The sequence below is a fragment of the Bufo bufo genome, chromosome 1 (genome assembly GCF_905171765.1).
Source record: "Bufo bufo chromosome 1, aBufBuf1.1, whole genome shotgun sequence".
Lineage (NCBI taxonomy): Eukaryota > Metazoa > Chordata > Amphibia > Anura > Bufonidae > Bufo > Bufo bufo.
The window spans coordinates 471,849,824-471,875,416 of record NC_053389.1 but is presented as its reverse complement, the minus strand read 5'-3'; the positions used below and the strand labels follow the sequence as shown (position 1 = coordinate 471,875,416).

At 41.9% G+C, this 25,593-nt stretch overlaps 1 protein-coding gene across 1 annotated transcript in view; it reads left to right on the top strand.

The window, feature by feature from the left end:
• The window catches only part of NTN4 (netrin 4), a 157,999-nt gene that overhangs the window by 70,934 nt on the left and 61,472 nt on the right, over nt 1-25,593 (top strand). The window contains exons 3-4 of the mRNA XM_040409025.1: nt 13,916-14,194; nt 22,494-22,620. Of these exons, the coding sequence (XP_040264959.1) occupies nt 13,916-14,194; nt 22,494-22,620 (406 nt within the window). The remainder of the gene's footprint in view (nt 1-13,915; nt 14,195-22,493; nt 22,621-25,593) is intronic.

Sequence of the window (25,593 nt, the reverse complement as noted above, 5' to 3'; positions counted from 1 at the left end):
TTGGTATCCCTTTTGATCATGTCCAACAAGGGAGCATAATTAAGTTTGTAAAGGCAATGTATATCTGGTGGAATTGCCATTCCCAGGTATTGGATACTCTCCTGTCTCCAGTCCAGGGGGAAGTCTCTTTTTATTGAAATGAGTATTTGGTCAAGGATATTCAGGGAAATGATTTGAGATTTTAGATTTGTTGACTTTATAATATGACACGAGTCTGTATTCATCAATTACAGAGAATACCATCGGGAGTGTTGTCAAGGGGGAGGTCAAGGATAACAGTATGTCGTCTGCGTATAGAGATATTCTATGGTTTCCATTACCAATTTGCACTCCTTTAATATCCTTATGTGACTTAATAGCTTGGGCTAGTGGTTCCATGGCTAGTATGAAGATTAGAGGAGAGAGAGAGGGCAGCCTTACCTTGTGCCGTTAGTTAGTTTAAATGGCGAAGACAGTGCACCGTTTACTCTAAGCCTTCAGCGAAGGTATTTATAAAGTGCCTGGATTGCGGTTATGAAAGTCGCCCCTAACCCCATTTTACGTAGTACTGAGAATACAAATGAACAATTTAGGTGATCAAACACCTTTTTGGCATCTAGTGCTAGTAGTATAGCTTGCTCCTTCTTACGGTTCACGTAGTCTACAAGATTTAGTACCCTACGTGTGTTATCTGTTATTTGCCTGCCCTTTATGAAACCTGTTTGATCTGGATTAATCAACTGGGAAAGGACTGTTGAAAGTCTAGTAGCCAATATTTTAGCGTAAATCTTCAGATCAGTGTTTAAGAGGGAAATGGGTCCGTAGTTCTGGGGCATATCTGAGGGTTTGCCAGGTTTCTGTAAAGCAACAATGGTTGCTGAAAGCATTTTGTCTGGAAACGTGCCGTTCTGAAAGACTTCATTGAATACTTTCGCTAAATATGGAGTAAGAAGGTCTTGGAAAGTTTTATAATATAGGTTGGAGAATCTGCCAGGGCCCGGGGATTTATGTAGAGGGAGGGAGGCTATGGTTTTTGTGAGTTCAGAATAGCTGATAGGCATAGATAATAAGTCCCTTTCATGTTGTCCTAATGATGGAAGATGTAATTTATCTAAATATGAGGTAATTTCTGATGGGGTGGCAGTATGGGTGTTGTGAGAATCTTTGAGGTTATACAGGGATGAATAATATTCCGCGAAATGATCAGCAATAGCTTTTGGGTCATAAAGTTTTGACTGGTTGGTTGGGCGAGTTAGGTATGGGGTCCTAGTTTTTGCGGATCTAGTTTTAAGACGGCGAGCTAGTAGTTTCCCAGATTTATTATCCTGAGAGTAGTATCTGGCTCTCTCTTAATTGGGTTCTGAGCAACTGGATTTTGGTCGCTCTGTCTGTGGAAAAGCTTGCTTTGTTCAGTAGCTCTAGAGGGGTTAGTTGCGTTAGAATGTCTAGTGTCTTTTGTTCTCTTTGTTTTTTAGCCAGGTGCCCCAATTTGAAAAACATACCCCGAAGCACTGCCTTATGAGCGTTCCACAAGCTATATGGACTGGAGACACACAGATCATTTATGGAAAAATATTCTGTGATAGCCTTACCTATTTCAGCACTTTAGGACTGGTTGGACATGATGTACGGGGTGCAGCGCCAAAGGGAGTCTCTGTGGTTGGAAGCTTCTCTGATGGATAGAGTAATGGCAGCATGATCAGACCATTTGATCAATTCAATAGTAGATTGAGATGAAAGTTGAAGGAGAGATCTGCTAATGAGAAATAGGTCAATGCGAGAGTATGTATGGTGTACCTGAGAAAAAAAAGTTAAAGTCACGCTCAGAGGCGTGGTGTAGTCTCCAGAGGATAGGGGTTGCAAATTGGATGGATGTGACGCCTCCACCGTAGGAATAGAAATGTTCCATGACTGAAGTAGACGGTTACCTTTCTCCACAGAAGCAATAACATGAGATTTGCCTTGCTGGGTGAGCAACAATTTAACCCGGAATCCCCATTTATAGGCTATATTGTGCTCTCTCAGAGCTGACGTAATGTGTGCTAGCGACCGCCTCTGGCGCAAAGTGGCGGCTGATAGATCGGTGTATAATTTTACCATTTGGTAAGGTGCTGGCATTTTAGATAAAAGGCGCGTGGCCGCCAATGCTGCCTCTTTGGTTTGGAAAAAGTGAATCCGCGCTGGATCTCACAGGCTGTCACGGAAGGCAGACAAGATGGCTAAGGAAGGCATCGGGCTGCCTCCCTTGCCATTGGGTCCCTGTCACAGCAGCGAAGGGACCCGATGGCTGCTCTCTCCCTCCACACATCGCACGTGCTGCGGTCAGGGGTCAAGGGTGAATGCGCCAGCATCGGTGATTTCACTGATGCCGGCGCATGCAGCAGGGGTACGGCTATCAGTGACTGCACCCGCCCGATCACAGCTCCGTACATGTACAACACAGGTCCTTAAGGGGTTAATGTAACCCACCCTGCTGCTTGTACTTTTGTCAAAGCCTGACAGAGCTTGGGCAAAACTGTTAAGGGGTTAAACTTCTCACTCTCAAAGCTCTCCACAGTGCTGTACCCTACATTACCACTGTCTACCTACTAGTGCTCTCCATTCTGCCAGTGATGTATGACTAACATCCTCCATAATCCAAACCTCACTCCTGTCTACAAGACTTCTCTGGAGCTGAACTTGATCCCTTCATCCAACAGTGTACACCACGCCCCATTCTCTCAAGATCACTAAATATACTGTCTGATAGCTGGCTAATACAGATCTATATGTACTCCCCTACAGGGGCTAATTAGGAACTTAAAAAATACTAAAAGTGGCCCAGTTTTGTATTTGGGTCCAAATTGATGGAAGGCAGGGCCAGCAATACCATATTGCGGCACATTATAACACCCCAACAGAGCCAAATACCACCGTCCATCACAAAATACTGCCAGCAGCACAAAATACAGTTGCAAGAAAAAGTATGTGAACCCTTTGGAATGATATGGATTTCTGCACAAATTGGTCATAAAATGTGATCTGATCTTCATCTAAGTCACAACAATAGACAATCACAGTCTGCTTAAACTAATAACACACAAAGAATTAAATGTTACTATGTTTTTATTGAACACACCATGTAAACATTCACAGTGTAGGTGGAAAAAGTATGTGAACCCTTGGATTTAATAACTGGTTGAACCTCCTTTGGCAGCAATAACTTCAACAAAACGTTTCCTGTAGTTGCAGATCAGACTTGCACAATGGTCAGGAGTAATTCTTGACCATTCCTCTTTACAGAACTGTTTTAGTTCAGCAATATTCTTGGGATGTCTGGTGTAAATCGCTTTCTTGAGGTCATGCCACAGCATCTCAATCGGGTTGAGGTCAGGACTCTGACTGGGCCACTCCAGAAGGCGTATTTTCTTCTGTTTAATGCATTCTGTTGTTGATTTACTTATATGCTTTGGGTCGTTGTCCTGTTGCAACACCCATCTTCTGTTGAGCTTCAGCTGGTGGACAGATGGCCTTAAGTTCTCCTGAAAAATGTCTTGATAAACTTGGGAATTCATTTTTCCTTCGATGATAGCAATCCCTCCAGGCCCTGACGCAGCAAAGCAGCCCCAAACCATGATGCCGCCACCACCATACTTCACAGTTGGGATGAGGTTTTGATGTTGGTGTGCTGTGCCTCTTTTTCTCCACACATAGTGTTGTGTGTTTGTTCCAAACAACTCAACTTTGGTTTCATCTGTCCACAGAATATTTTGCCAGTACTGCTGTGGAACATCCAGGTGCTCTTGTGCAAACTGTAAACGTGCAGCAATGTTTTTTTTGGACAGCAGTGGCTTCCTCTGTGGTATCCTCCCATGAAATCCATTCTTGTGTAGCGTTTTATGTATCTTGGATTCGCTAACAGGGATATTAACATATGCCAGAGACTTTTGTAAGTCTTTAGCTGACACTCCAGGATTTTTCTTCACCTCATTGAGTAGTCTGCGCTGTGCTCTTGCAGTCATCTTTACAGGACGGCCACTCCTAGGGGGAGTATCAGCAGTGCTGCACTTTCTCCATTTATAGACAATTTGTCTTACCGTGGACTGATGAACAGCAAGGCTTTTGGATATACTTTTATAACCCTTTCCAGCTTTATGCAAGTCAACAATTCTTAATCGTAGGTCTTCTGAGAGCTCTTTTGTGCGAGGCATCATTCACATCAGGCAATGCTTCTTGTGAAAAGCAAACCCAGAACTGGTGTGTGTTTTTTATAGGGCAGGGCAGCTGTAACAAACACCCCCAATCTCATCTCATTGATTGGACTCCAGTTGGCTTACACCTCACTCCAATTAGCTCTTGGAGATGTCATTAGTCTAGGGGTTCACATACTTTTTCCACCTGCACTGTGAATATTTACATGGTGTGTTCAATAAAAACATGGTAACATTTAATTATTTGTGTGTTATTAGTTTAAGCAGACTGTGATTGTCTATTGTTGTGACTTAGATGAAGATCAGATCACATTTATGACCAATTTGTGCAGAAATCCATATCATTCCAAAGGGTTCACATACTTTTTCTTGCAACTGTACATCCTCAAAAACTTCCACTGGCCGGCTGCTAGGAGGGCCCAGGTGGCCCCCTGGGCATCGGCCCATTGAGAAAATTTCCTGTAAGATCTATGGCCAATCCGCCCCTGCTCCCCTATTTAGTTAAGATGGCTGGACCATTGTAAAAAAAAAAAAGCGCTTTTTACCTCTTTTGTCACCCCTACTTCCTTATAGATTGAATTGAAAGCTCTTGTGAGCAGGGCCCGGTAATTTTTTATTTTCTTTGTACATGTAACCTCTGATTGTAAACTGCTCCGGAATAAGTTGGCACTGCATAAATAAAAAGCATTATTTTATTGAAATTTATAAAAAGTGTTTTCCCATGATTTAGGGCTCCTTGCCATTGCTAACAGTAGGGTCCTATGGGTTTAACTCCCACCTATCATACTTGCATGTTTACGACATGTCTAATATGCTTTTGTGTACTAAAGATTTTTTGTTTCAATTAAAAAGCACAGAATTTAGATAAAAAAATTGTATTAAAGAGTAGACATTCACATTCCAGATTAGTCTATTCAATCTGATTATTATCATAGTTATTAGGCCGAGTTCACACGAACGTGTGTGACCCGTGCCCGTGCTGCGGCCCACAAATAGCGGGCCGCAATGCACGATCGCCGGCCGTAGGTCAGCCGCATCGGATCGCGGACCCATTCACTTTAATGGGTCCGCGATCCGCCCGTTCTGCTAAAAGATAGGACATGTTCTATCTTTTTGCGGAACGGAAGTACGCGACGTAACCCTACGGAAGCACTCCGTAGTGCTTCCGAGGGGTCCCGTCCTGTGCGGCTGTTCTGCGATTCCGGATTTGCGGACCCATTGAAGTGAATGGGTCCGCATCCGTGATGTGGAATGCAGACGGAACTGTGATCGTGTATTGCGGCCTGCAATTTGCGGGCCACAATACGGCCACAGATCACACACGTTCGTGTGAACTTAGCCTTAGTGTCTTCATACTGGGCATATCCATAGCATAGTATTAGCTATATTGGTGCCCATTTAAAAGTAACAGGCATACATCTCCTATAATAATGAGTCAAATAAAAACATAATTCAGAATTATCGGTTTGATAATTTCAGTCAAACTGACCATATAATACAAAGTATACTAAAAGAAAAGGAAATCCTACATTGAATAGGTAATCTTATATAAAAATAGTCACTATCTTTATTGAATGGATTTAAAGGGGTTGGCCACTTTATCAGTTTTTTTCCCCCCAACATGAATGCAAACAGCCATGTAAGCAACTACTATATGATGATATAATAGAATGTGACCTGATATTGGATATTCAGCTCTTTTTGTTTCAGTACAGTCTCTTCACTGAATGTATGGAGCTCCTGTCTGGAACATGACCTCTTATAGAGGGACACTTGACCAGAGTGGTCCCCACAGAATAACACTGCACGCGTAGAAACTAGCAGTTCTAGGTGCAGTGGATGTCACTAATGTCCAACCCCTTTCATTTCAAAGAGTTAATTTCTTGAACGTTGAGAGTGTGGAAGCTCAGAGCATGTTGACAGATTTCCCATTGAAATATATAAGATGGCCTTGCTTGAGCCCCTTCATTCTAGTAATTGGTGGGCTACCAATGTATACAAAAGAACTTTCACTTTAAGCACTAGAAAGCATGGGGAAAATCGTAGAAAAAAACCCGAACAGGTCTCACACAGGTGTTCAAATAATGTGTCTAAAACTTTCTATGTGACGTAAAGCACATACCTAGAATTTGGACTATGTGCTCGTGTGTAAAATACTCCTGTGAAAATTGATGGCGATAACAAGATGGATTATGCTATGTACCCATATTATGAGAATAAAAACTGTGGGAAATATTCATATCTGAGTTTATCGTATTGTACTGTCAACAGGATTTCTTGGTATTTTATGCATTTGTTCACATTGTTGAAAAGGAATTTTACTGGAAATAGTTTACTTAAGTGCCTCAAAATAGAGTTAAAAAGTGCAACTTGTCACATACCATGAATTATTTTACAGTATTATTATGCATAATATGTACAGTAATTCTAATGAAAGAAAGGATGTGGAGCGGTATATAAAAAAAAGATCTCTGATCCCTATGGAGACAATATTGGAGTAGCACTGTAACATAGGGTGGGCAGCCAACATCTCTTGTATGTTGCAGCCTTGGCTATACTTGGCTGCTCTGGTTTTCTGGAAGTCTCCTGGATTAAAGGGCCACTAAAGCCAGAATCCAAACAAAGAAGAACAAAATGTAACATAATCTCCTGTTTTTGTGTTAATTGCTCTTGTTTCATCAGAATTGCAGACCATGAAAAAATACAATGGAAAAGTAGTGCATTGTTTTCTTGGGCTGCAGCCATGTCTTTTCCCCCATCCCTCGCCCCACTCTGATGCTAGTACATGTGATCCAGGAAGTTTAGGAGAAGGCGGGTGGGTTTAGTCTGATAATTTTTGTCTACACAGTGAGTGTGGCCATTTTGCTAGAAGGAATTTCCTAGTCACTAATAGTACAAATAGATCTAGTAACAGTAACAGCACTAATATCAGCTGTAGTATATACGACCCATAGTACATACAGCTGAAAAGCTATTCTGCCCAGTTACGCAGTTATAATTCTTCCCTTCACTGCATGATTGGAATGTTCAGATTTGACTTTCACCAAACTACATATTTAGTATATACTGACTGATGTCCTGATGTTACATTTATGGATATAGGGGCACATTTAATAAACCCCTAAGCTGGCGGTGGTTCCCGCCGGAGTTATTAAGAGGTGCCGACCTCTTCATAACTTCGGCGGATCCTCCGCCAGTTCTTAATCTAAGACAGCTTCCAAGCTTTCTTACATTTAGACCTTTTCCTAGGCCTAAAACAGGTGTAGAAAATGGTAAATGAGACGGACCTGCCCTTTCCTGCCCACACCATGCCCACTTATTTAGACCTGGCGTGAGCAGGGAAAAGTTGCAGATTGCGGCGCAACTATCTGTTGCGCCGCAATCTGCGCCTAAAATACACCTAATATAGGTGTATTTCAGCTTAATAAATGACACCCATTGTGTGTACAGAATGTATGTACCAAGTGTGGCCTCTATTACATCTCTGGAGAGGTTGTTGCCCAGCTTTCCCAGACTGCTGAATTACAACTTTGCCTAGTTAGGTAGTGATAAATCCTTTCATATAGCTAGGGCAACTTGCATTCAGAGTACTGGAAAAGCTGGGCGACAAGACTGTACAGCTGCATTGATAACAACAGATTATGTTGCCTTGGTACCATATGATAGATTCACGTAATGTGTGTTTGTAAAACCAATTTTTAATGTGTATTTTTTTTAAACCAATTTGTCCCTGATCACCACCCCAAAGAGATTGTTACCCAGCTTTCCCATACTTCAGAATGCCAGATCAGCCTAGAAATGCTAGCCAGGGACCTAGAAAAGCTGAGTAAGAATCCAAGTGATCCTCTCTACTGTAGCATAGCTAGACAGATTTGTCATTCAGGGTCCTGGGAAAGCTGGCTAACACATTGTGGCGCTATAGTAGTGATTGCTAAATACTAAGCCTACCTAAATAAATCCCCCTCTTCACTCCTAAATAGTGCCGCAGCTAGGCACAGTAGCCTTTCAAGGTTCTGGGAACTGTAATAAAGAATACAAAATACTGAATCTACCGAGACAAATATCCCTCCACACTCCTAAATAGTGCCATAGCTTGGCAGATTTGCCTGTCAGGATCCTGGGAAAGCTGGGTTACCAGTATATGGACAGCAGAACTATGTATAAATATATCACGGGTCAGTATGGAGATCTATCCCATCATCTATTTATTCCCAGGACTGTGACTGTGATGAGAAGACATCCTCTGCATCTAGAGGAAAGAAGGTTTCTACACAAACATAGAAGAGGATTCTTTATGGTAAGAGCAGTGAGACTATGAAACTCTCTGCCTGAGGAGGTGTGATGGTGAGTTCACTAAAAAAGTTCGAGGGGCCTGGACATATTTCTGGAGTGTAATAATATTACAGGCTATAGCTACTAGAGATGGGTCGTTGATCCAGGGAGTTATTCTGGTTGCCTGATTGGAGTCGGGAAGGAATTCCCCCCCCCCCCCCCCCCCTCCTCCCCTAAAATTAGGAAGTATGGCTTCTATCTCACAGGGGGTTTTGCCTTCCTCTGGATTAACTTGCAGGATAACAGGCTGAACTGGATGGACAAATGTATTTTTTTCAGCCTTATAAATTATGTTCCTATGTACAATACTAAATCTACCAAGATAAATCTCCCTCCTCGTTCCTAAATAGAGCCATAGCTTGACAGATTTACTTGTCAGGGTCCTGTGAAAGCTGGTTTACTTGCATAATGTAAGAGTAACATTATCAGGATAATGTGTACAGATCCACACGACTTGTTACCCACGCTGTAAGGGTCACGTCCACACACACACAGGGGGAAGGGTAGTGACCACTGCGCTCCACCCTCACCCCTGGCCCTGCCTACTTGCCTCACGAGTCCTGATGACAGGGGACAACTGGACGGCAGTCCCTAACTTAGGATATGTGCAGGGAAGACAGACAAGACAAAATACGGAACATGAACGGACCGGGTCAGAACCAAGAGAGCTACGCAGTACAACGGATTAAGCAAAGAATGGTCAGGAGAAGCTGGGGTCAAATACCAGGAGAGTAGCGAAGTACAAGAGGAGTCCTAAGAGAGTAGTCAGGTGGGAGCCGAGGTCACAATACCAGGATGGATGCGCAGTACAGGAGGAACAGGCAGAAGATTGTCAGGGAACAGGATCAGGTAAGTATTCAGTAGTCCAACAAATAGCCAGGAACCTAGAAATTAACAGGCAACCTGTGGCCAGCAGGCTGCCTTTATTTATAGTGGGGAGTGAGGGTCATGTGACGTGGCCAGCGTCACATGACCTACAGGCCAACCAGTCGAGCACCGAGTGATCAGCTCGGCGCTCAAGGCAGACTAGGAGCAGGGAGCCACCCAGCCAGCAAAGCCGCCCTGGGAATGAGGTCAAGCACAAATCCTCATTCCCAAAGCTAAGCAACAGGTCTGCGGGCAATGGGGGACCGAGTGCACCTTCGGAACCCCGTGACACACGCTGATAGATGTCAAATTTGCATAGACCTAGAAATCCTTCCTCGCTACATAGGCTAACGACATTCAGGCACATAAGGAAGCTGGGTAGCACTTCCTGTAGTATCAGTGCACTTGTACTGTCTAGTTTCCCTGCAAACACACAGGAGGAGGTTTTGTAAGAAGTTGCTAAGTTTCCAGTGCTTTCAAAGTGCTATGATTGTCTATTGAAGTGTATTGGAGTTAAGCCTGCCACTTTCCTGAACATACTGTGTGACTGTGAGGTCATGTGCTCATATATTGATAAAAGCATGTCTTTAGCCAAAGATGGAGAAAATTGAAAGAATAAGGCATTTGTCTGACTGCAGGAAATTTCTAAAAACTGCTTTCTGTAGCAGTTTGAAGATGTCTAAGTAGATATAGGTAAAGACAAGCTTTCCTTAGATGGTTATTTTTTTCTCTTGTTTTTCAGACTTTAGTGTCACTTTAAGGGAAATCTCATGGACTCCTAGCCAGGGCTGTGGAGTGGGAGTTGAAACTAGTTTTGGGTGGAGTTGGTAGAAAAGTCTGACTCTAGCTTAAAAACATATTGTCTGTTTATATTGTGTAATTAATGTATTCACTTGCATATACATTTAGAAGAGTTTAGAAATGTCAATCATAAATATATTTTATGTTCTATCAGTCTAAGGCCCTTATTTATCAGAAACAGTGCTAAGCAGGGTGTTCTAGTGGTGATAGATAATCAGTTCTTACCTCTCCTGTGTTCTATCCTGTCTTCATATCATAAACTTTCATAAGCAGTAAACCCCTCTCCTGTCCCTTATACTATAATCAATGATAAGCAGGGTGTTCTAGTGGTGATAATCTGTCACGGATGTAATAGGGGAGAACACCAAAAGACAACAAGAAGGAAGGGTAAAGACACTAGGCCTCACCACTAGGGAAGGAAAAGGGTCACCACCTATAAAACCCTGCTCCTGGCCCTAAGTCCTATCCATATGGGCACCTCTCAATGGTAGAGATGCCCATGCACCGGAACCTAGAAAACCCTGATGACCCTCGGATGCCCTAAAGGTAATGACAGGGCAGAGACAACCCCTTCCTTCCCTGGTGAAGGAACTAGCGTCTCGCTGAGGCCTAGTAAACAACCAGAGAGGGGGGGGGGGGAATACAAAACACAACAAGCAGGACACTTAACTTCTGAGGTTGATGGATGAACAGGACTTCAACACGAACCACACACCAGCTCTTCCAAAACCAAATGAAGCTATCCAGAGCAAGGAGTGATGGGTAAAGTCAGACTAAATAGGGATGGGTAAAGGTCACATGATCCACACCTGAACAGGAGGTGTGGACATACCAGCAACACACAGACAAAGTGAAACCAAAAGAGGCTGTCAGATCACTAATGTGCAGATAATCTTTCAGACCTTCTAAGACCTGTCACAGGAGTGACATAATCAGGCCTCACCTCTCCTGTCCTTATATTATAAATGGTGATACGCAGACTGTTCTAGTGGCGGTAGATAATCAGTTCTCACCTCTCCTGTGTTCTCTCCTGTCTTCATATCATAAACTTTTATAAGCAGTTAACCCCTCTCCTGTCCCTTATACTATAATCAATGATAAACAGGGTGTTCTAGTGGTGATAATCATGCCTCACCTCTCCTGTCCTTATATTATAAATGGTGATACGCAGACTGTTCTAGTGGCGGTAGATAATCAGTTCTTACCTCTCCTGTGTTCTCTCCTGTCTTTATATTATAAACATTAATAAGCAGGGTGTTCTAGTGGTGATAGATAATCAGTTCTCCCCCTCTCCTGTCCCTTATACTATAAATATTGATAAGCAGGGGGTTCTAGTGATGATAGAAAATCAATTCTCCCCCTCTCCTGTCCCTTATACTATAAATATTGATAAGCAGGGTGTTCTAGTGGTGATAGATAATCAGTTCTCTTCTGTCCTTCATACTATAAACAGTGATAAGCAGGGTGTTCTAGTGATGATAGAAAATCAGTTCTCCCCTTTCCTGTCCCTTATACTATAAACAGTGATAAGCAGGGGGTTCTAGTGATGATAGAAAATCAATTCTCCCCCTCTCCTGTCCCTTATACTATAAATATTGATAAGCAGGGTGTTCTAGTGGTGATAGATAATCAGTTCTCTTCTGTCCTTCATACTATAAACAGTGATAAGCAGGGTGTTCTAGTGATGATAGAAAATCAGTTCTCCCCTTTCCTGTCCCTTATACTATAAACAGTGATAAGCAGGGGGTTCTAGTGATTATAGAAAATCAATTCTCCCCCTCCCCTGTCCCTTATACTATAAACAGTGATAAGTAGGGTGTTCTAGTGGTGATAGAAAATCAGTTCTCACATCTCTTGTGTTCTCCCCTGTCCCTTATACTAGGTATCTTCAGACTGCTCCAATGCCCTTACTTACAATGCCTGAAACCGTGCTGCACATGCTCAGTAGTAAGTTCCTCCTCTAAAGACCAAAGGAGGACGTTCACTACTGGGTATGCCTGCAGTCGTCTCAGAACTGCCAGACAGAACAGGAAGACAGCATTAAAGGTCTTGTCCAGGAATAAGTAAGGTTACTTTCACACTCGCGTTTGGTGCGGATCCGTCATGGATCTGCACAGACGGATCCGCACCGATAATACAACCGCATGCATCCATTCAGAACGGATCCGTTTGTATTATCTTTAACATTGCCAAAACGGATCAGTCTTGAACACCATTGAAAGTCAATGGGGGGACGGATCTGTTTTCTATTGCACCATATTGTGTCAGTGAAAACTGATCCGTCCCCATTGACTTACATTGTGTGTCAGGACGGATCCGTTTGCCTCTGCCATTTCTGAGATACAAGGGTTCAAAAAATCAGTCTGTTTACAAGTTGTGACTTTCTGTTTTCTATAAATCATCTGACTAAGGCTACATGCACACGACAGTGAAAAAAAGTTAGTTAAAAACGGACACAATAAATATAGTTTAAAGGGAACCTGTGATGTGGATATTTGATTATAATCTAACTTATTATATACAATCATTAACTACTAAAAAGTACCTTAGATGTATTCACTTACTGGTGTGACAGATGGTTATCTCATAATATACACACAAAGATGCCACATGACGTATGCTAATGAGCTGATTTGAGTCCAGCGTATTTTTAATTCAGAGCTATAGGCACTCCCCTGCCCACCTGCTGCTGATTCATATGGAAAATAACTGTCAATCAGCAGCAGGTAGGCGGGGAGAGTCAGGAGCTCATGAATATTCATGACTCATCATTATCACCTGGAGCTTTTCAATACAAGATGTTGGCAGATTGACTGGGTCAATTAAATAAAGTGACCCAGCATTTTGCTAAGAGAATCAGTCTTTTATTTATGTTGCCCTTAGTTAGGACACCATAAAACTGGTCACAGGTTTCCTTTAACTTCTAAGTAGCTTGATTACTTACATGATGGTGAGAAAAAGCCCGATGTCACCATTTTACTGCAGCAAATTTGTATTACTAAATTATTGGCCATTTTTTGAAGGCGTCGGAGTGTGATGAAATGCAGGAGTTGGAAGCAGAATTTTGCCTTACCAACTCCACAACCCTGCTTCTAGCAAAGCAAGCAAACCTGCTAAAGCTGCTGGTACCTTTTACTTGGAAGGACTTGATGCATTTGAGTTGCTTCCATTGACTTCAGTAGCAGCTGTATAAATATGTATGCAGTTAGCTTTCCCTTTTGGCACTTGTAGGCAGCCAGATTCTAGTCACTCGGTGTTCTTAGCTATGTCAGTACTGTTAATTGGGGCACTCTGCTTGAATTAGCTACTTGTTTTTTGCTGGCACTATTGTTTATGAGGAGCACTCTGTTACTGTCAGTTTTTTTCCCGCACCTGATTTTGGCTCACAATAACTGCTGGAAATTACTGACTAAAACACTGGTGTGTGAATGCCTATGGAGTCTTGAACGAATGAACAGTTGCGTCCAAACGCTCAAAATCTGTACTTGCGCTGTGTACAACAAAAATACTCTCAGTGGAAGTTTGGCATCACATGGGACATTATGATTTTGGGAAGCATCTGCCATTTCCAAGCTGAACATATTTTCCCCAAAAAAATCATTATGAAATGTAGGGATAAAGATGAGAAGGGGATGACATAAGTGCAACACTAGACTCACCTAGTGTACTGTTTAGTCTTGGCATATGCAGCTATATTGTGTCATGTTTAGTCTTACCAAGTCTTATGTGCCCATCTGTCACCGCAGGTAATTTACAGAACAATGTCACCACCTTATTCCGCTGTGGATCCCTATAGTGAAAAGGCTCAGGACCAGCTGAAGATCACTAACCTACGTGTACAGCTGCTGAAGCAACAAAGATGCCCATGTGTAAATAAGAGTTTGGATGTCAAGCCGCAGTCCCTAGCACACTATGCTGTATACGACTTCATTGTAAAAGGAAGCTGCTTTTGCAACGGACATGCAGATCACTGTGTTCCAACAGATGGATTCCGACAAGTCCGGACAACCAGCAAACTCCAGGTGGTGAGTATAAAATAATTGTGCAATAGAATTCATTTCAGGATATGACTGCTGACACCACAGGTTACTACACACAAGTCTCATTCGTGCAATGATGAAACTATTTTTTTATATTGTTGTATATTGTCTACATATTTTTCTTTCTGTCCCATTTCATTTTCTTGTTTGTTTCAGTTAAGTTCATTAGTATTTGGTGGTACAAATTTCCTTTTTATATTATTTAGGCCCCATTCACACAATTGGGGTGCTGCCGTGCCTGTGTTGCGTACCACAAACCGCAGGTCCTCAACACATGGGCTGTGTAAACTCTGCATCGTGATGCAGACCCACTGACTTCAATGGGTCTGCGATCCACAAGAAGCGGCAAAAGATAGGACATGTTCTATCATTTGCGGCGCAGAGGTATAGATCCGGAAACACCATGGTTGTATGAATGGGGTCTTAGCCAAAACACCTTGATGTGAGCTGGTCCTACACATTTAATATCAGTTATGTGACAGCTTTCCCTTTCGACTTCCCCATAAACATGTGCACGGGACTTTGCTGAGCATGCAGGTCATGAGAACGGTGGGCAGAATAAGCTTCTACCAGCTCAGGCAGTGCCTTATCTCCAGGACAGGAAAGGATTGGGTACATTAGGTGGCCCCTATACACATGAAATCAGCAGCCAGTCCCTCTAAAATTGTAGGATTTGAACAATTTGGATTCAGTGGAGGGAATTTATCATGAGGGGAAAATTAGAAGTCAGTTTTGCCTGAGTCTGCGTTGGAGTACTTTATGTCACATTTATCAAATGTCTCATGTTATTTGTGGTCGTGGCTACCTGTGAACGAATCGGGGAAGCATGCCTAACCCCGGACCCCACTCTGGCTGACCTGTGCTTGGAGCCAGGTACGTGGGTAGGCCTAAAAGGGGGCATACCCTGATGAGGACAACAGAGAAAAGGGGAGGGAGGGTGGGGCACGAGAGAGACGCGTGCCGGGGTAAGGGAGCCAGTGAATAAATGGGGCAGACGCCCCTCGCACAAATGCAGGCTGAATCTCAGCCTTCCTAATTTGATAAGTTTGTCTTGTCCTTAGGCCTAACACTTCTGTATAGAGAGGCTCCTCCAGTTTTCCTACTCCACCACACCCACATTACAAAACTAGAGTGAGTGGTGTAAAAATGCAAAAAGTTGCAAAATCCCTATTTTTGCAACTTTTTGGCACCATAATTCTGGAGTGAATGTATGATAAATCAGGGCCATTGTGTATGTTCAGCTTTAGGATAACGTGATATGGCGTAGTGCAGGAGCTGTATATTTATTGCCAAGACTGGGTTTGCATTCTGTCAGGACAAAACAAGAAAACTCTGAGAAGGGGAGAGTGTGGCCATCTATCAGTCACCGTCTTTCACCTTTTACATCTCGTAGCAGACTGTAGCAAGATATTTACTGACAACAGGTAAAGGCATGTGGGAAAAAATCATCTCTGGACTTCAATCATTTTCTACTCAGTTTTTGTGGTTTCTTACATACTGCAGTTTCCTGGTGCAGTTTCCATGCCAGTTGGCCTTTAGTGTTATGCAGATAGTCTGTCCATATGCATGTTTGTGCCCATGCACATTAGGGTACGACCACACAACAGTACTGTGTTCAAGTGCCGCACGTCCGAAAAGACCACAGCGGGCTTTACTTAAACTAATGAGACATCACTTTTCAGTGGGTCTATAATACTAGGGTATGGGCACACTGCCTGAAGTTTTTGTAGCCAAAACCAGGAGGGAAAACTAGTGAAGGAAAGCTTTGATTGATTTCTGACTGTCCCTGATTGATTTTTCACTGTCTCTGACTCCCTTATGGTGGTTCACTTCAACGTTATGAGCTCCGTTATTGCTTGTCATTATAATGGAAAATAACGGAATTCATTAGATGGAATTCTAGATGGAAACCTTTTAGAGGCATTCCGTTTTGATCTGTCATAATATAATAGAAGTCAATGGCAAGTGTAGGAAGGAACAAGGAGCCATCATTGATGGTCAGTACTTGTCACCGAGGTTCCTGGCCTCAGTGAGGTAAGAGCCGTTTTTTTTCCTTAAGTGTCAGTATTGCAGATTGCAGTCTGACACTTCAGCTGTTTAGTATGGCTGTAAAGCTTATCCGGGACGGCTTTTACTGTGAGTAGCCAAAAGTGCTGGGTGGGTGGCTACTCCCCACATTCCAGGCTGGGTCTTGGCAGGTTTAAAAGCAGTCAGCACTGTCAGGTGGTGTGGATTACTCCTCTATGATAGTGGATCTGTGGAGATCTCTGCGCTGAGGTCTGAAGACCGTGTGTCAGGCGAGCAGGCCACTTTACAGCCTGCAAGTGGACTTTCTGAGGCTGCACATTCAGCCGGGTGTGAACTGACACCTAAGATACCAGGTGAACGTTATTTTGTTTTTCTGTGTGTGAACAAGCACCAAGCCTGAAAAGGGACTGTTGTGTTGTTTTATGTTATGAGTGTGAATAAAACACTGAAGATTGATTTAAAACCTGGTGTCGTCCGCTAACCTGCCTACCAGAGTGAATCCCCACATTAGCATAACAGATCCGTCTGGTTTCCGTTATGCAGGACGGAAAAGAAAGTCCTGTCGACCATGTTATAACAGAAAGCAATAACGGAATTCATAACATTTATGTGAACCTGTCGTAAGATCATTTTCCTGGCAGACATTATCACAGCCAACCACCCTCATTCACAGCCCTGCACAGAATGGCATTCTGCTCGTTCTGCTAGGGCAACCTCTCTGCCTGCTTCAGCGTTGATTGGCTCATCCAGCCTGTCTCCCCCCCCCCCACCCCCCCCCCCACACTTCCTCTGAGGGTCAGCCTTATTCCTCCTTCCTAGTGCTTTTTTCCCCGCCGACATGTGCACGAAAATGGTGGTATGCACTTTAGTGAATTGTCCGAAATGAACCCAGAAAGATTCGGGTTTGTCTGTCATTCAAAAAATAGCAAAGTTTGGACCAAACTCGGCTCAGTTTGAACTGGTTTGCTCATCCTTAAACACAATATAACTGACTGCTGATTTTTAGTTTGGGTATAATCAGCTCTCTTTTGCATATTTATGCGTTGGCAAAAGCTCCAGTCTTATGACTTTCATACATGTCATTTATAAAATAAAATAAAAAGCCAAATAGTTGGTGACTCAAGTAAATTGTCTGGTGAAGAAAAGGCATTTCCCCTTAAACTCTTAGGAATGTCATGTGAACTCCACAACTATTTGGTGCCATTCTCTCAAGGAACTTCCACTTTTAAATGTTCAGTGACTAAATGAGTTCATACAAGGTTCAGCAAATATGAATTCTGCCAAAACAGCCCATGTACCAGACTTCTGGAGGACGACTTGTGTATGTACTCTTGAGGCATCTGGACACTGAAGTTACAAGTAGTACACCTTCTGTACTCCGTCTGAAGAAATGTTAGTGTCTGTCAGGAAATCAGTGGTTAATGTTCCATGCTCTGCAATTCAATCTGTAAGCCACACACACTTAAGAACAACTGTCTAAATTCCATTTCCTGCATAATTTGATACAACCTTATTATGTTATGTTATCTTATTTTAAGTTAAAGACCAGTTAAAATGATTTATTGTATGCCATATTTCAGATGAGAACATGAGCCATACTTTAAGGAGGTTCTCCACTCAAATCTTAAGATTGGAGAGCCATTAGATTTAAAATAGCAAGATAGCAAACAAAGAAATGGCATATACATATTGCAAATTATCTGTACTAGCTATCATACCAGAATATGCAATGTAACCACTTTATATTACTATGTGGTGCTTCAAAATGTGCTAACACAAACCTACTAGCCATGAGAACTATTGAACTAAAATACACAAGTATTACAAGCAATGCAGATCTTTATTGGCACAAAGAATACAATACATTAAAAACAAGTGTGCAAGAATGGAGGCAACATCCAGTAGAGGAACCGACTACTAGTATCTAGCATAGCTGGACTGTGATGGTATTCGAGGGCAGAGCAGCTGCTTTCCGGCATAAATGAGAATTCTTTAGTTGTGTTAAAAGTTTATTTTTAACAATTAAAATGCAAACTGAATGAACAAAAGAGAAATCTAAATCAAATCAATATTTGGTGTGACCACCCTTTGCCTTCCACACAGCTTCAATTCTTCTAGGTACACACACACCCAGCTTTTAAAGGAACTTAGTGGGGAGATTATTCCAGACATCTTGGAGAGCTAACCACAAATCTGTGGATGTAGGCTTGCTCTAATCTTTGTGTCTCTTCATGTTATCTCAGACAGACTCAATGTTGATATCGGGGCTATGTGGGCGCCTTATCATCACTTCCAGGACTACTTGTTCTTCTTTACACTGAAGATGGTTCTGACATTGACCGTATGTTTGGGGTCATTGTCCTGCTGCAGAATAAATTTGAAGCTAATCAGACGCCTCCCTGATGATATTGCATGATGGATAAGTATCTGCCTGGATTTCTGAGCATTGAGGACACCATTAATCCCAACCAAATTCTCAACTCTATTTGCTGAAATGCAGCCCCAAGCTTGAGAGGATCCTCCACCTGCTTCACTGTTGCCTGCAGACACTCAATATTGTACTGGTCTCCAGCAAACAAACTGCCTTTTGTTACAATCAAATATTTCTTATTTATGTTATCTATTACTTATTTATATAGTGCTAACATATTGCACAGCGCTTTACAGACATTGCCATCACGCTGTCCCCAGTGGGCCCCACAATCTAAACTGGGAGGAAACCACAGTACCCCTGAAGCAAACCCATGCCAACGTTGGGAGAACATAACTTCACACACATTTTTTTTTTCCACCTATATTCTGCCATACTTTTATGGGACTGATGTTCACAGTGCTCTTTCAGTCCCACTGAAATAGTGGACCTACATGCTTACTACCACTCCATTCAAATAGGGTAACTTGGGGACCCCTCGTTCTTATTATTGCTGTGGGTCTCAGCAGTCAGATCTCCCTCAATCTGATATTTATTATCTATCCTGTGGATAAACACTTTTTTTCTAGGTTTACCCCTTTAATCTCAGTGAAGCGCAGTGTCATACAATATTATACTCTTTATTTTATTTTTTTAAACTCATTTTATTGAACAATAAACAAAGTGGTACAGACATTCAAAGATTGGCATCATAATCTTATGTACAACAGAATCATAGAGTTCACAACAAGAACATACCACAGTGGAACAATAACAGTGACTGGTCTACCATTGACAGATGCGTCAAAACGTAGCATTTATTAATCAGTTGCGAAATGGTCGGATTGTGTCGATCAGTCAGGATGGATGGTCTGTAAGAGCCAGCCGAGCACCTCAGACTTTCTGGAATTTAGTTGAGCACTTTGTATGTTTGAAAACAAACATGAATGGAATTAACAGCAGCCTTCCATGTAGCACGGGTGGGTGGGCGACGGTCCATCCATCTCAGTGCAGTGGTTTCCCTAGCCATAAAAGTGTCTCCTACAGGAAGATACGAACATAATGTGGCCAAAGATCTTCCTGCAGTAAGCCGAATAGACAGATCTGTGGAGTAAATTGAATGAATCTACTGGTGATATCTTTAAGGATAGCTACTACTTCCTCCCAAATGGAATACAAATGGGGCACTCCCATACCATATGCCAAAAGTCCAATCTAGGGCATTACCATCGTAGACAAGGCGTGTGGCCCATCCTAAAGGTGTTGTGCAGACCTTATGTATTTTGATTACCTATTGTTAGGGTAGGTCTTCAATATCTGATTGGCAGGGGTATGACAACCCGGCACCTGCACGCATCAGCTGTTTGAAGAGGAGGCTGCGCTCCATGTGAGCGCTGGATCTTGTTCAAGATATATATATGGCATGCACAATATATATATATGGCATGCACAACCCCTTTAAGTAGCAGTGATAGAAAATGCAAATTTGGAGCAAAATATTATTAATAGAGGGAGAGACCGATATAGAGGAGGCTAGTATCTCTCGCCAGTCTTCATCTGTCACATTGGGGATGTGGGTTTTCCATTTCCAATAAAGGGGGGTGTCCTGACTCTCACCTGAGTGCAGCAGACACAAATGTGGGCAAAGAAGTGTTGAGCATGTTGGATTTTAACATGCCTTATCCTATTGCTCTCACAGGAGATAAGCCACCAATAGTGGTGTCTGGCAGTGGCTTACTCTCCTTTGCCCATTTAGAACACATGCATGCTCAGCAGAGCTTGCACGTCTTTAGGGGGGTATCGGAAGTAATAGCTGTTAACATGCAGTATGTAAAATGTAAAGAAGACCCCCATTAGAATATTGTCAGGTACCGTATATTATTGAAAGTCACAATATTGAAAATAGATAAAACTGTGGATGGGGGCCCTTTCCTATTTCACTTTATAGTGTGCAATATTCTTTATCTTAATATTATATAGAATCTCTTTAGTGAAATAGATTTTTTTTTTTATATTTAAAGGGTTTGTCTCATCTCTCTGTTACTAAGGCGAGATGAGACACAGTCCTGACCACCTCCTGGGAAACTGTAGAACGCTTCAGCACTCTGGTGTTTCAGTAGCTCCCATTGCTGTGCATGAGATCTGTGGAAACAACGTAGCACAATAAGCTATGCTGTTTCCGAGGTAGGGAGACAGGATAGCTTGCTGGCTGGTGCTCAGGACTGTGTCTCCTCTAGCCTTTGTAACGGCGAGATGAGACAACCCCTTTAATAAGTATCCGATATTTATTCTGCAGTGAGCCACATGAAATTTGTAGGCTTTGTTTCTTATTTCATGTCATTTACAAAGAGCTGAAATGCATAAATTCCAAATATTTTGGTGTATACTTTTCATGACTTTGTTTACCTTATTCCATATGAATAATAACCACATCACTTTTCATGAGATACTGTATCAAAAGGACTGAATGTAGGAAGGGGCTTCTCAGTTTTCTTAGGATAAACAGGGGGAATACTTTGAGGTTCCTATTAAAGAATATTAAATAACAGTCATCTTACTGTAAACACTACTGACTTGTCAGACACAGAAGCTGTTGAATGATGGATCTCCTCCTCACTCAGGCCCATGTCAGCAAACATTTCATGTCTTAGAAAGAAATATCTGTCATGTCAAAATATTTAGCATCTTTAATACACCACAGCGGTCTCTGTGGCATTATGTCATCTGTATCTTCAACATAAGGCTTTGTTGTTTAAGCTGTAAAAGCCTCAAGAAACCCTTTCATAATTATTGTATTATGTCTCTCAAGAACCACATTGAAGCAACTTTTATTTTTCATCTGACAAATGCAAGTAAAAGTAAGCTGGATTTCTACATCAATTACAATTATAGATAAATACAACCTAAAACTAGAATAGGTGGGGTAATCAGGACTCCCTGTCCCTCCAAGGAGTCACCCTGTTCCAAATAATATGAACTAAGCTTCTTGCCCTATCATATCCTGCTCTTAGATAGGGGCACATATAATCTTCCCTTTAAGGAAAATTGTGCATGCTCCTAAGCAACACCTGGTTTCACCCGCCATTACTTTCCTATATTCTGCCACAGATCTGGTGTAAGTGGCTTGATAAATCTCTCCCAATGTGTATGTAATACTTCATTATTCATTTTACTTTCCCTCTTATCACAAAATTTGACTTATTTTTTTTAAAGGGGTTTTCTGAGTGTTTAATACTGATGACCTATCCTCTGCGAGTGCCGATGCCATCTCAAACAGCTGACCGATTACCCCACCTTTCCTGAGGATTGGTCATCAGTATAAAGTCTTGGCATAAGGCCTCATGCACACGACCGTTTTTTTTTGCGGTCCGCAAAACGGATTTCCGTTGTTCCGTGATCTGTGACCGTTTTTTCTTCCGTGGGTCTTCCTTGATTTTTGGAGGATCCACGGACATGAAAAGTGAAAAAATAAACTAAGTCAAGTTTGCATTGAAAATGATAGGAAAAACGGACACGGATCACGGACACGGATCACGGACACGGATGACTATCTTGTGTGCATCCGTGATTTTTCACGGACCCATTGACTTGAATGGGTCCGTGAACCGTTGTCCGTGAAAAAAATAGGACAGGTCATATTTTTTTCACGGACTGGAAAAACGGATCACGGACGCGGAAGCCAAACGGTGCATTTTCCGATTTTTCCACGGACCCATTGAAAGTCAATGGGTCCGCAAAAAAAAAAAACGGAAAACAGGATAACGGCCGCGGATGCACACAACGGTCGTGTGCATGAGGCCTAAAAGTCACATTTAATAGTTTCAATTTGGTGTTTTGACTTTGCAGGTCCATGGTAATTGTGTTTGTAAGCACAATACAGCAGGACCTCATTGTGAGCAGTGTGCACCCCTTTATAATGACCAGCCGTGGAAAGCAGCAAATGGGAAAACTGGGGAACCGAACATGTGTGAAAGTAAGTAAAATAGCCCATTTTTTTTGTTTAATTGTTGGTGTATGTCTATTTTTTAGGACTCAAAGCAGGGCTGTAGAGCTGGAGTTAGTTTTGAGTGGAGTCAGAGTTGGCTTAAACATAAAAATATTCAATGGTATGTGTTAATGTGTATAATTTATTTCTTAATACATAGCTTGTTGTATTATTTGCTGTCATAGGTATTAAGGAAAGTTTAGATTTAGATTATATAAATATATTCGAGGATATTTTTTAAGCTTTTCACGCAAAACAAATTGCATAAAAAGGTGCAGATTATAGCACAAACCATATTTGCTCTATAGATTGTGACTTTCACTTCTCTTGCCACTTTTTGAGGAGTGGCATTGCCTGACAGATTTATTGTCATTTATGACAGAAAATAGCGTAAATGACCGTTCAAAACTACACTAGCTCATAGCTGGTATAGATTTGAATTTTGACACAGACTACCTGGAAATGCACCAAATTTAGGCCAGTGCGCCGACGGTCTTTATACTAAATGGCTTCCGTGTGCTTCCAGTGTCTCCATGCCGCAAAATGTAGGACATGACCCATGTTTGGCTGCATCATGCAGATTGCAGACCCTTTGAAGTCAATGGGTCTGCACCATGATGCAGGGTGCATGCAGCCAGTGCCCGTATTTTGTGGATGCGCTGTTTGCAGTCCGCAGAATGGGCACAGTGTCCCACTGTCATGTGAATGCACCCTTAGTAGTATTGTCAGTAGAATTATGTGGTTTCATAAAAATGAAAAAAATCAAAAAATGAAATTAAACAGCAACAAATACTGAAAAATTTAAAAAGAAACACTATTTGGGTACTTTCACACTAGCGTTATTCTTTTCTGGTATTGAAATCCGGTATAAGGTCTCAATACCAAAAAAAATGCATCAGTTTTGTCTCAATGCATTCTGAATGAAAAGGTATCCGTTCAGTATGCATCAGGATATCTTCCATTCCGTCCCTTGTACGGTACTTGACCGGACAAAATCCCGCAGCATGCTGCGTTTTTTTTTTTTTTCTGCCAAAATCCCAGAACACTACCGCACCTGCTGGATCCGTCATTAATTTCCATTGAAATGTATTAATGCCGGATCCAGTACCAAGTGTTCCAGAAATTACCGCATTGCCGGATCAGTTTTTCCGGTCTGCGCATGCACAGTGCTTTCTAGCTGTGAAAAAAATAAATACCGGATCCGTTTTTCCGTATGATACCGGAAAGATGGATCTGGTATTTCAATGAATAAGTCTACCGGATCCGTATTCAAATCTGGATCTTGCAGTTTCGGCAAAGGCTACTTTCACACTAGCGTTTTAGTTTTCTGGTATTGAGATCCGTCAAAAAATGTAAAGTTAAATGTTCGCCAAAGTTCCTGCATGACCTCATGGGAGCACAAAGTGTAAAATAAAAAAAAAGACATAATAAAAAAATTTAATGAAAAAAAAACGCCCCCACACCGCAATTTCTATCCCAGCAACCATAACCTATATATGCCATATATCAAAATGCCTATTATGGAAAGGTGACTTAATTTAAAAAAATAATAATTTTAGTTGCACTATTAACAAAAAATAAACAAACTATTCCCTCTTCCCTCTACCCCATCGCCCGCTCCCCCGCAGTTTTTTTTTTTTTACATTTTTTCCTTTTTATGAAAAATAAAAACAAAAAATGCTAAAATAAAAATAACATTAAAACTAAAGCCCCATGTAGCACCAAAAAAAGGTGCAAAAATTACACTGACAGAACACAACGTGTTTGGTCTGCATCATGAACCAAAACAGTGCATGCTCCTATGATTTTTCTACTGAACCATAGTCATTGGGAATCCACTGATGTGTGAAAAATCATATTAAAATCAATGGGTACGTGTGCTCTTCATGGAAAATTTGGATATATGAACAAGGCCTTAAAGTAGTTTTCTGGGATTTTGATACTGATGACTTATCCTCAGGATCAGTATGTGATTGGTGGGGTCCAACACCAGGGACCCCCACCAATCAGCTGATTGAGAAGGTACTGGCGCTCCGTGGCCTTCTTCGCGCTTGCCAAGCATTGACTCCTATGGGGCTGAGCACGATACCAAGCACAGCCTGTTTACAATGTACTGCGCTGTGCTTGGTTAGCTGCGATAAGGCAGCGGGTCTCACAGGAGTGCCAGTGCCTTCTCAAACAGCTGATCGCCAGGGGTCCTGGATGTCGGACCCCCACCAATCAGATACTGATGACCTTTCCTGAGGATAGGTTATCAGTATCAAAATCCTGGAAAACCCTTTTAACCAGGTGAACTACAGTTATGTGTCTATGCAAATGGTTGGATAGGGAGGTTGCTGGTGACAGATTCCATTTAAGGCCTCATGCACACTCTACCATGTATATTTTGCGATCATCCGTGCACATTCCACATCCGTATGTCCATTCTACAAAAAGATAGAACATGTCCTATATGTGGCTGCAAAATGCAACCATTGACCCATTGAAGACAATGGGACCGTAAAAAAAACTATGCGACACAGACATCACACGGACATCATCCCTGTTTTACGGATCTGCTTTTAGTGGCCTGCAAAATACATATGGTTGTGTAAATGAGGCCTGTGTTTTATTGCCTGTGAATATGAAAAGTAAGTCATGCAATATGTGATGGTACCAGAGAAAATGAATTGCCAATTACTAGTAAGAGCAATGTCTTACAAGAATCACTTCTTTACAATATACAGTATTTCCATCAGGTCTCCTGTGCTTTTTTCCAGATTTGAAGTCTGTGTTACATATATGTATTTACTAACAATTGTGGCATCGCTTTAGTGGTCAAGTTAGATAACAATGAGCGAGCGCGAATGCTGCTTTCGCTAGTTATAGTGTATTTCTGTGGTCATTCAGCATGTATAGAAAGATTCTTCACCTATAAATACCACATGAATTCCCATCAAGTGCTGTGTACCTGCTGATAAA